Source organism: Bubalus kerabau, chromosome 16, assembly GCF_029407905.1.
Source record: "Bubalus kerabau isolate K-KA32 ecotype Philippines breed swamp buffalo chromosome 16, PCC_UOA_SB_1v2, whole genome shotgun sequence".
Lineage (NCBI taxonomy): Eukaryota > Metazoa > Chordata > Mammalia > Artiodactyla > Bovidae > Bubalus > Bubalus kerabau.
The window spans coordinates 44529904-44542507 of record NC_073639.1 but is presented as its reverse complement, the minus strand read 5'-3'; the positions used below and the strand labels follow the sequence as shown (position 1 = coordinate 44542507).

At 40.1% G+C, this 12604-nt stretch overlaps 1 protein-coding gene across 1 annotated transcript in view; it reads left to right on the top strand.

Annotated features, from left to right (window-relative positions):
* Positions 1–12604, top strand: part of RXFP1 (relaxin family peptide receptor 1) — a 94166-nt gene that overhangs the window by 60864 nt on the left and 20698 nt on the right. Inside the window, exons 10-11 of the mRNA XM_055550866.1 lie at positions 4268–4339; positions 5407–5478. Coding sequence (XP_055406841.1) covers positions 4268–4339; positions 5407–5478 — 144 coding nt within the window. The remainder of the gene's footprint in view (positions 1–4267; positions 4340–5406; positions 5479–12604) is intronic.

Below are 12604 nucleotides of genomic sequence, written 5' to 3'. Positions count from 1 at the left end.
TATGTACTAACAGGTACATAAAAGAAAGAACAGCAAATTACTAAATGTCCCAGAAGGTGACAAAAACCATACTTCAACAAGTTTATTTAATCCAGTGTGGTAGAAAACACACACCTCCAATAACTGTATTATTTAAATTAAATATATATATATATAAAATAATATTTTTAAATAGCAGGTGAAGGTCAGGTATATTAGCCTTGTCAATGAACATAAGTGGCCTAAAATTACCTACTAAAAAGAAAAAAGATTTTCAGATTGGCTCGCGAAGCAAAACTCAACATTATTTACAAAGTAAAGGCAACTGTAACTAAGTGATTAAGAAAGATTAAAAATAAAAGACTGTTCCAAAGTATGCCATGTAAATGCAAACCAAAAAAAAACAGACACTTTTTTTTTTCTAAATAGTAGAATTCTGGCCAATTTGGATTAAGCAGTACAAAGAAGGACATATAAATGCTGTACTGTGGAACTTCGCTGATGGTCCAGTGGTTAAGAATCTCAATTCAGGGGACTCAGGTTTGATCCCTGATCAGGGAACTAAGATCCCACGTGCTGTGGAACAACTAAGCCTGCACACCTCAGCCAGTCTGTGCACCGCAAGGAAATATCTCGTATGATGCAATGAAGATCCCACCTGCCACAACTAAGATCCTACACAGCCAAAGAAATAACTATTTTTAAAATAATGAAAAAAAATGCAATTTCCAATATAAGATATTATATTAAGAGTATATATGCACCGAATAGATGCATCTAACCACCAAAAGAAAAATAAACATATATAATTGGTAAGAGATAAGAATCAGCCTGTTTCATTCTGTGAAAGATCAAGTAACACCAAAAAACAATAGGCAGAACTAAATAACACTGTTAATGAGTTAACTCTGATCAGCACATATCAAACTGCCAAGTCCCTTCTCAACAACAGAACTGATTTGTTTGGAATGGCAGTGTACCCAGCTGAAATATTACTTTCCCAGACTTCCCTGCTCCAGACAAAGTCACATGACTAGGCACTAATGACGAGGAAGAAGCATCAGGTGGAACTTCTGGGAAATCCCCTTATAGAGAAACAGACAGACCCTTCCTTTCTCTTCTTATCCGGAAAAGATGGATATGATGGCTTGAGTTTTAGAATCTTCTTGGACTACGAAGACAAGGGCATATGAACAGTGAATATGAAAGATCTTAGGTTTCTAACAACTTGGTAAAATTACCAGTCTAGCCTTGGACTACATAACCCTAGATTTTTTTTTTTTTAAATCCTTGTGATGTTATGCTATCATAGTTGGTTCTCTGTTCTACATGCATGCCTGCAAGAGTACTTGTTCAGTCACCAAGTTGTATCCAACTCTTTGTAACCTCATGGGCTTCTCTGTCCATAGGATTTTCCAGGCAAGAATACTGGTTGGGAAGTTTTGCCATTTCCTTCTCCAGGGGATCTTCCCAACCCAGGGAATCTAACCTGCGTCTCCTCCATTGGCAGGCAGGTTCTTTACCACTGAGCCACCAGGGAAGCCCTCTGTTCTGTGTAACTGCACTTAATCCTAATAGATATAAACTTGAAAGTGAAAAAAGGCTGAAAAACATTCACCAAAATTGACCATGTATTTTAAGACATGTTCAGTTGCTCAGTCGTGTCCAACTCTTTGCGACTCCATGGACTGCAACAGGCTAGGCTCCCCTTTCCTTCACTATCTCCTGGAGTTTCCAAATTCACAAACCAAACTCAGAAAACATAGGATTAGCTTAAAACAAGAGGAGGGTCATCACACACTGGGTGTAGGAGACCAGGTGCCCATTCAGGTAAATTACAGATGTTGGGCGGAAAGACAGAGGCTTTTCCTGCCTTCATTGCCTAGATTTTCTCTGTGAAAGAAAAGCCAGAAGTGTTTAAAAGGCAGGGAAGGAAGTAGAGGTAGAGGAGATTTGCATGTTTACAATGCCACTAGGGGATGAGAGAGGGAGCTGAGCAGGAAAGATTATTTTTGTTTTCTGTTATTGTACTTCAGGTCCAAAAACCAAATTTTCATTTTCAACTAGTCCTGCTATATATAAAGGAAAAATTACAGTGGTTAGATTCAGAGGCTCATTAAGTTGGAAAACTGATCCAGGAATTAAGTAAGCAAAACACCCCCTCAAGTCACTTAGAGCTTGGGGCCCTGGCACAAGCAGCAGATTTGTATACCTGATCCCTGAATATCAAGAACTAATACCTCTAATTTTAGGAAGAAAGCCAAAGCAAATTCACAAATAAAGACTGAAATAAATTCAACATTGAATGTAACAATTTGATCAAAATTCCCTAGTTTATACCTCTTACTGACTTTTACAAATTAGTAAATTAATATGAATATTAAATGAAATATTTTTGCTACTTAAATAGAAAAAGAAAGTTATAAGTGTAGCTAACAAGAAAAGAACATCAACTCTCCTAAAGATATTTTGTGAGGTTCAAGAGAGAGTCCCCCCCTTGGTGGTAGATTCATAGTAATAGCAACAAAAACAGGAAAAAGAAATGAACAGTTTTTGTCACTGACAGGCTGTGTAATGGAAGGCCAAAGGGCTTGGCCAAACCTAATGACCCAATATGTGTTTCATTTCCAACTTAATAAAATAATAGAATTTGTCTTTAAAAGGGTAATCTAGGATCAAAATTTAAGATTTTAATACAATATTCCATATAATACAGAAATCCTGTCTATAGAATTCTTATGGTATGTTACAGTGTATGCCCTTGCTAAATCACTACAGCAATAAAAAGCTTAGTCTCTGTACACCATGGGCTGTGAGCTTAAATTTGAAATGTTTTGTGTCCTTCAACCAGTAAATCTGATTTTGCAATCCAATGCCAAAGAGAAAAACCCTATGCCTGACTTCGAATATATCTCTCTGACTTGCTCTTCTCTGTGATAAATACACGCTTTCGTCCCATTGACTTGATTTCTAGAACCCTTACATGCTGGCCTTCTAGATTTTTCAGATAGACTTTGATTTGTCTGCATCCATTTTTACTGTATCCCAGATACAGCGTCGCCAGCAGAACAAAGGCTCGTCTATTCATGCTCATGATTTTAGTAGCTGTGTCACACTTCAGCTCATGTATTTTAGTCCCAATTGTTCCTGAATGGCTCTTCATGGTATGGTGATCAGTCAGCAAAGTGTTGGGGTAAAATAAATAGATTTAAGAGCCAGCATCTATTTCTGAAAGTGTATTCCTGAGCTCAGCTTACTCTGTTCCACAAAATTCCACCATAAGCCTTATGATAGATTAAAGACAATAGAAGAATACCTTCATGATAACTCTGAAGTAGAGATAATAAAACATCAACTATTTGACAAGTTTTGATGTTCAGACCAGATTCCTGTTGGTAACCTAGTATCGCACAGCAAGGGAGCTCAAATCAGGTCTGCACACAGCATCCTGAATTGGGAGTGGACAGCCAAGGGCAGCTGTGGGTCTCCCTCTGCACTGGCCTATGTGGCCATACACTAAAACAAGAAAGGGTGTTCTCAGTGGTAAAAGACTATTGAGAATTTTTTCTGGGGAGTGTTTAGGCAGAGGAAGTAGAGGTTAAACTTTATTTTGGCAGTGGCAACTTCTGCAATAGTGGGATCTTCTGAACAAATGGAGGCACACCACTTAGAGTAGTCATGGGTACCTCTGGATCTCTGGACAGATGTTTAATATGGATCACCATTTGATATCTGTTTATATAGTTGGTGGGGCTTCCCTGGTGGCTCAGTGGTAAAGAATCTGCTTGCAATGCAGGAGCCTCAGGAGACACAGATTAGATCCCTCGGTCGGGAAGATCCCCTGGAGGAGAGCATGACAACCACTTCAGTGTTGTTGCCTGGAGAATCCAATGAACAGAGGAGCCTGGCAGATACAGTCCATAGGGTGACAAAGAGTCACACATGCCTGAAGCGACTTAGCACACATGCATGTAGTTGGAAGTGTTTCACGCGATTTTCTTCATTCTCTTCACGTTAGTTGGGATAACATATATATCCATATGAATACCTGATACAGATGCCACTCAAAGCATTTTTACTATTAACACAGAAAAAAGAAACATTATATATAAATATATCATTTTAGCTATTAGGTAGCTGGCTACACTTACATTATATGAGAATTTATATGAAATAAACAGTATGTGGGGGAAAAGATATTTTATGAGAAAACTTAAATAATTCTTAACCAATTGATTTCTGTCTGTGATTAAAATTTAGCTTTGTCACTTTTATTTTTATATTTCAGGGATTTTGAAGGCAACCATATCCATAATTTAAGAAACTTGACTTTTATTTCCTGCAGTAATTTAACTGTTTTGTAAGTAATGTTTTGTCCTTTTGAAGTAATGTTTTATCTCTTTACAAACCAAATGAATCATTTATGTGAACAGGCTCTGGCATACACATGCATAGTAATTATAGCAAATGTTCCCTTTCATTTTGAAGTTTTTTGAAATGGAAGCACATTGGCAAAATTACTGAAGTTCAAAGCAGGCGTAACCACAGATTCACAACATATCAGTACATGAATCATCACAGTGGTACTTGTACATGAGACCTACTTTTCTCAAACTTAAGTAATACCCGATTTAGTGGAAAAAAATTCTCATAAACCACCTAGAATCTGTCCTTGGATGGCAGTTTGAGAAATACCAAGATCAAGTCCTACTCTATGAGAATTATTACTGCAAAGGTTGTGGGAAAAGATTAATTATAATTTTTTTCAAAAGCTGCAGAATGGTCACATCTGTGAGGATACGACTATGACACCCACCAGGATAAACCATAGAATGTTATCGAATATAATTTCTCCTATGCCACTCTGTCTTATTTTAAATCCATGTTGCTAGCTCATAACACCAGATCAGTGCAGAAATGAACTGTCAGGCCTTAGAGTCTGATTCAGCATCACAAATCAGAGATCTTCTGAGTTGGTCCAGCTTAGAGTAGACATATTCCAGCACCTCCACTTTAAATCACAGCAACTACCCAACGTGCACGAGTACTATTGTGGTGCTGGGGGCGGGGCTATATTTTGTTAGACAGACATGCCACAAAGACTGCACAGGCGACTCTAAGAGTGTTGTGCTGATACTCAGACTGTATTCTCAGAGGTCGAGATTTTTCACTCTTATCGCTGTGGAGCTCTTCCCTAAAACACTTTAAAATGTGAACACTATTTTACTTTTATCATCACTAAAAGATTTGGGAAATTTAAGATTAAAATGAGCTTGGATAATTTGTCATATTATTTCAACGAACCTTGATATGGAAATGCATTATACATAATTATCTTTGTTTTTGCGGGTTGTTAATCTCCTCTCCAATAACTCACCTGTAAGTTACCTCCAGAAGCTACAACATCTTTTTTCTTTTTACTTTCAGGGTAATGAGGAAAAACAAAATTAATCACCTTAGTGAAAATACGTTTGCACCTCTCCAGAAACTAGATGAATTGTAAGTTTGATTACACATGTATTTTGTAAATTTGATTACAAATATAGCACTACTTCTGTATACCCTGAGCCACAGGTATTTCAGGAATTCTGAAAGCTTCACAAATATGTGTTAAAGGAATCTGTAAAATAAATATTTGAGGAAACTGAAGTAAAGGAAACAGCTGTGGAGGTGAATAAAGCTGGGAGAAATTAATAAATAAATTACATCCTACATCACTTTAATCCACTTCTAGAGACAGATAGCAAATTTATCTTTAAATTTTCTAGAAAGTGAGGATTCAAAGATCAGGAGATAAAAAGGCATCACTTTGCTGGTTCTGAAACCAAAGAACAATCTTGGATCTGTAAGATTAGACACAGCCATGGATAACAACATCCAAATCTGTAATAAAGGTCAAGAGAGCAGCTTGAGACAGCTATTTATAACGTCCCATTTTAAGATCAATGACACAGTTCCAAAGGACAGTAAAGCAAATCTCTGATGAAACAAAGCCTTGCAGTCAAGCCACAGAGTAGTTGATTCTCCAAATAAAATATACGTAAGACAATGGAGGAAGCCCATGCTCTTCAGACAGTTTGTATTTCTTTTTTTATGGCTTCATTTCTTCAATTGGAGTTTTTTTAAAGTCTGGACTCGCCACTAGTTTGATTTTGTGTTTTCTGAAAAGAATCTGGAGTGTGAACAGAACTACATGTTTTGACAATTAGCTAGGCAGAACTTGGATTCATTAAAACTTTTCCATAAAAAATTAAAGAATGTAACTAAAATTTTGCTCAGGACACCTTGCTGCTGCTAAGTCGCTTCAGTCGTGTCCAACTCTGTGCGACCCCATAGACGGCAGCCCACTAGGCTCCCCTGTCCCTGGGATTCTCCAGACAAGAAACTGGAGTGGGTTGCCATTTCCTTCTCACCTGCATACTAAGACAAGTGGAGGAAACACACATGCCACAGGCAAAAACATCCCTCAGGAAACAATCCAGCATTCTGCTCCAAAACTTCATAAACAAGCCATTGAAACCCCAACATTTTTTCCATAACCTTAAGCTTGAAACATTTTTTGGTAGACAGTACCAATCATTCACAAAACACACAAGAAAAATCTCAGTAAGTATCAGAACCAAACATCTGCTGTTATGACTCCTGGTGTCTGGCAAATGAACTATACCATCAGCACATAGGAAATTATTTTATTCTCAGCAGTGGGGAGCAGTGCATGCAGGTGACTCAAAAGGTACTATCTAGCCATTAAAATACAAGTTAGTCAAGGGGTCCATACTTTTCCTTGTTTTATCATACTTGCAACTCCAATTTAAATGCCAGAAGGAAGTTTCTCCAAATTCGAACTTGCACAGTGGCCCTAAGGTGTGGGTGCAAGAAAGAATAAAGTCAGGGGAAATTAACGAGTAAAATACATCCTACACTGCTCTAACCCATTGCCAGAGAAGGACAGCAAATTTATCTTTAAGTTTTCTAGAGAGTTAGGATTCAGAGACCAGGAGATAAAAGGACACCACTTTGTTGATTCTGAAACCAGTAGTGAGCATGGGGCAGGACAGCTTAGTCCTCAGCCAGTGCTAATCCAGGTTCAGAGGTAAAAGAAAGAGCAACAAAGTGGCAGAGAGGGTCCCCACACCAAGAATTCAGTTCAGTTCAGTTGCTCAGTCATGTCCGACTCTTTGAGACCCCATGAATCGCAGCACGCCAGGCCTCCCTGTCCATCACCAACTCCCAGAGTTCACCCAGACTCATGTCCATCGAGTCAGTGATGCCATCCAGCCATCTCATCCTCTGTCATCCCCTTCTCCTCCTGCTCCCAATCCCTCCCAGCATCAGAGTGTTTTCCAATGAGTCAACTCTTCGCATGAGGTGGCCAAAGTACTGGAGTTTCAGCTTTAGCATCATTCCTTCCAAAGAAATCCCAGGGCTGATCTCCTTCAGAATGGACTGGTTGGATGTCCTTGCAGTCCAAGGGACTCTCAAGAGTCTTCTCCAACACCACAGTTCAAAACCATCAATTCTTTGGTGCTCAGCCTTCTTCACAGTCCAACTCTCACATCCATACATGACCACAGGAAAAACCATAGCCTTGACTAGAAGGACCTTAGTTGGCAAAGTAATGTCTCTGCTTTTGAATATGCAATCTAGGTTGGTCATAACTTTTCTTCCAAGGAGTAAGCGTCTTTTAATTTCATGGCTGCAGTCACCATCTGTAGTGATTTTGGAGCCCAGAAAAATAAAGTCTGACATTGTTTCCACTGTTTCCCCATCTATTTCCCATGAAGTGGTGGGACCGGATGCCATGATCTTCGTTTTCTGAATGTTGAGCTTTAAGCCAACTTTTTCACTCTCCTCTTTCACTTTCATCAAGAGGCTTTTGAGTTCCTCTTCACTTTCTGCTATAAGGGTGTTGTCATCTGCATATCTGAGGTTATTGATATTTCTCCGGGCAATCTTGATTCCAGCCTGTGTTTCTTCCAGTCCAGCGTTTCATGATGTACTCTGCATATAAGTTAAATAAACAGGGTGACAATATACAGCCTTGATGTACTCCTTTTCCTATTTGGAACCAGTCTGTTGTTCCATGTCCAGTTCTAACTGTTGCTTCCTGACCTGCATACAAATTTCTCAAGAGGCAGATCAGATGGTCTGGTATTCCCATCTCTTTCAGAATTTTCCACAGTTTATTGTGATCCACACAGTCAAAGGCTTTGGCATCAAGAATTAGTCCTACCTAAATCCTGTCAAATCCCATGCCTGAAAAATCAGATTTACAAAGATGAAAACGGCATGTTTTCTAAGAGGTAATGGTTTTACATGAATGAAAGTGAAAGTGTTAGTTGCTCAGTCTTTTCTGACTCTTGGTGACCCCATGGACTGTAGCCCATCAGGCTCCTCTATCCATGGAATTCTCCAGGCAAGAATCCTGGCTGCTGCTGCTGCTGCTGCTAAGTCGCTTCAGTCGTGTCTGACTCTGTGCAACCCCATAGATGGCAGCCTACCAGGCTCCTCCGTCCCTGGGATTCTCCAGGCAAGAACGCTGGAGTGGGTTGCCACTTCCTTCTCCAATGCATGAAAGTGAAGTCGCTCAATCCTGGAGTGGGTTGCTATTACCATCTCCAGGGAATCTTCTGGACAGAGGGATCAAACCCATGTCTTCTGAATTGCAGGCAGATTCTTTGCCATCTGAGTCACCAGGGAGGTCCCTTAAATGGATGGGTCTAGACCTAAAATGAGTGACTCTCCCTTTGAAAGAAGGTTGGACTGTATTCTGTGCCCCTCCTTGCTTGATCCCACTGACAGAATAAATGAGGGCAAAATTAGCAACAGTCAGATTCACTTCTCAGAGTAGAGTTTAAAGAGTTCTGGTGAGACTTCCCTGGTGGTCCAGTGGTTAAGACTCGGAGCCTCCACTGCAGGGGGTATGAGTTCCATCCCTAGTCAGGAACTAAGATCCCACATGCCCCACTGTGTAGCCACATTTTTTTTTTTTAATTTAAATAGTGGCAGAAACTTTGCTACATACTTGATTTATTATTACTTGTGCTTTTTTAGTTTTCTTTTAATAAGATTGATGCATTTGTTGACCGTGGTGGGTCTTTTTCGCTCCATGGGTTTTCTCAAGTTGTAGCAAGTGGGGCCTGCTCTCTAGCTATGGTATTCGGGCTTCTCATCACTGCAGCTTCTCTTGTGGAGCACTGGCTCCTGGCATGTGGGCTTCAGTAGCTGCAGCGCGTGGGCTCAGTAGTTGCGGCTCTTGGGCTCTAGAGCACAGGCTTCAGGAGCTGTGGTGCACAAGTTTAGCTGCTCCAAGGCATCTTCCTGGACCAGGGATCAAACTTCTGTCCCCTGCATTGCAAGGCGGGTTCTTAACCACGGAAACACCAGCGAAGCCCTAATTTGTGCTTTTAAAGCAACTACTCAAGGTGACAGTGTGTTTCCTGAGCCCATTCAGAAATGGACCTCAAGTCTAGTTAAGTTTAGACCAACTTTTCTAAAACTAAACTGATAAAATGGTCTTTGTTCTTGTCACTTAGGATCTAAGCCAAATGGTCCCCATTACGTTATTGATGATGAAAGAATTATTTGTCCGAATTTGCTTCAATAGCCAAAGCCAGCACTCTCACCAGAAATGGCTGAACATGGATCGAGATTTAACATTCTAGTGGACTCTTCTAAATCTGTTTTTCACATTGCCTCACTAGCATGATCGATATTTTACTTGGCTTCCCATACAAGGAACTGGAATTATCCTGCCCCTTTTACTTAAATATGAAAAGAGATCTTCAGTCTATTAATAGTCTGCCAGTAGGGATGGAAAGAATAGCTAGTCCAAAACTAAGCTATATGCTGGGAAACCCAGATCTTGCCCTGAAAGAGCTCACACCCTTCAGAAAAGAATGTAGGGACAGAAAAAGTTTTAATATGATGCTGTAAGTACTGTACTTGAGAACGCCTGACTCTCCCAGTCATGAAGGAGTGACATGTGAAAAGAATCTTTTTTTAAAAGTATAGTTGGGCTTCCCAGGTGGTCCAGTGGTTAAGAATCCACCTGCCAATGCAGGGGATACAGGTTCAGTCCCTGGTCCAGGAAGATCCCACATGCCGAGGAGAAGCTACACCCACCGTCCACAACTACTGAACCAGAGCTCTAGAGCCCATGAGCCGCAGCTGGCACACCGAGAGCTCGTGCTCTGTGACAAGAGAAGCCACCGCAATGAGAAGCCCGAGCACTTCAACTAGAGACGCGCCCCCACCACCACCACAGCTAGAGAAAGCCTGTGCGCAGCAACGAAGACCCAGCACAGCCCAAAAAAAGTACAGTTGATTTACTACGTTGTGTTAGTTTCAGGTGTACAGCAAAATGATTTGGTTTTGCACATCTATTCTTTTTCAGATTCTTCCCATTATAGGTCACTACAAGATATTGAGTATAGTTCCCTCTGCTATACAGTAATTCCTTGTTTTGTTTTTCTGAGCAGAATCTTGAAGGTGTTCACCTGAAAGACCAGAAGTAAAGCTTTTTCCAGGTAGAAGGAAGCACCTAGGCAAAACCCTGAAGTTAGAATACTGAGGTGCATTGAGGTCCTGGTGAAAGTCAATTTAACTGAGCAGAAACTGATAGGAAACTAAGCTGAAAAGTACAAAATATTTAAAGACTTTTTTCTATCACACTAAGCAGTTTTGGTTTTATCTCTTATGCAGCAATGAGCCATTGAAGAATTTTTAAAAGGGGATGAAATTTTTGAAAGATTCCTTTGGTTATCAAATCAGAGAATCTATCCACATAGACAATTCACCCAAAAATATGTAAATAACAAAAACAGTCTCAAGAACCATTTTACAATATGAAAATATAACATTTACAGCAAAGACATTTATAATTTCGATTATGTTACTTACTTGTTTTTAGTTTTAAAACTCAATCTAAAACTGCCCTGCCCTTTCAAATTCAATAATCTAACTTTTGATTTATAAGCACTCCAATTTATCATGGCATCTAGATCTACATCCTTACCGCTCCCTGTGGCAACTAATACTTCTGAGGATAGATAGGGAAAGTGGTTAGACTTTCTCGTGATGACATTGGAGAAATCAAGCCTACCTTGTTTAGAAGAATTCTAGGCCTTTCTCATGAGAGTTGCTACTGTAAAAGCTACCATAAGAGCTGGTACTGTCCAAAATCTTCTCACAGCTAAGCTACAAAGTCACACCACAGTGGGCAGCCCAACCTCTATATATATATGAAGTATCCTGCCCCAAGAGTAAATAAGACCTCGTGTATATCAGCTATGGAAGAAACTGGAACCTGAAATAATCCACTTCCAGTTAAAAACCACCAGATCAGATCAGATCAGTCGCTCAGTCATGTCCAACTCTTTGCGACCCCATGAATTGCAGCACGCCAGGCCTCCATGTCCATCACCAACTCCCGGAGTTCACTCAGACTCACATCCATCGAGTCAGTGATGCCATCCAGCCACCTCATCCTCTGTCATCACCTTTTCCTCCTGCCCCTAATCCCTCCCAGCATTAGAGTCTTTTCCAATGGGTCAACTCTTCACATGAGGTGGCCAAAGTACTGGAGTTTCAGCTTTAGCGTCATTCCTTCCAAAGAAATCCCAGGGCTGATCTCCTTCAGAATGGACTGGTTGGATGTCCTTGCAGTCCAAGGGACTCTCAAAGAGTCTTCTCCAACACCACAGTTCAAAAGCATCAGTTCTTTGGTGCTCAGCCTTCTTCACAGTCCAACTCTCACATCCATACATGACCACAGGAAAAACCATAGCCTTGACTAGATGAACTTTTGTTGGCAAAGTAATGTCTCTGCTTTTGAATACGCTATCTAGCTTGGTCATAACTTTCCTTCCAAGGAGTAAGTGCCTTTTAATTTCATGGCTGCAGTCACCATCTGTAGTGATTTTGGAGCCCAGAAAAATAAAGTCTGACACTGTTTCCACTGTTTCCCCATCTATTTCCCATGAAGTGGTGGGACCGGATGCCATGATCTTCGTTTTCTGAATGTTGAGCTTTAAGCCAACTTTTTGACTCTCCTCTTTCACTTTCATCAAGAGGCTTTTGAGTTCCTCTTCACTTTCTGTCATAAGGGTGTTGTCATCTGCATATCTGAGGTTATTGATATTTCTCCCGACAATCTTGATTCCAGCTTGTGTTTCTTCCAGCCCAGCGTTTCTCATAATGTATTCTGCATATAAGTTAAATAAGCAGGGTGACAATATACATAATCAACTGAAACAATAGAAAAAATTAAATCTCCAAACCATATTTCTACTTTAGCACAGATGGAAGGAAAGAAGAATGGATGGGAGGGAAAGAGAGAGGTGGCAGAGGGGAAAAAGAGAAAAGAAGACAGCACAATATTAATTAAATTAGAAAACTGGATCTATTAGAACCAGATCAAATACCATCAAGCATTGTCTCTGAATGAGGAATAAAATGAGGAAATATTTTTATCTTTTACATTGCATTCCCTTTTTAAAGTTTTTACTTCTGTTAATTTCCTGGTGGCTCAGTCAGTAAAGAATCAGCCTGCAGTGCAGGAGGCCCGGGTTCCATCCCTGGGTCTAGAAGATCCCCTGGAGAAGGAAATGGCAACCTACTTCAG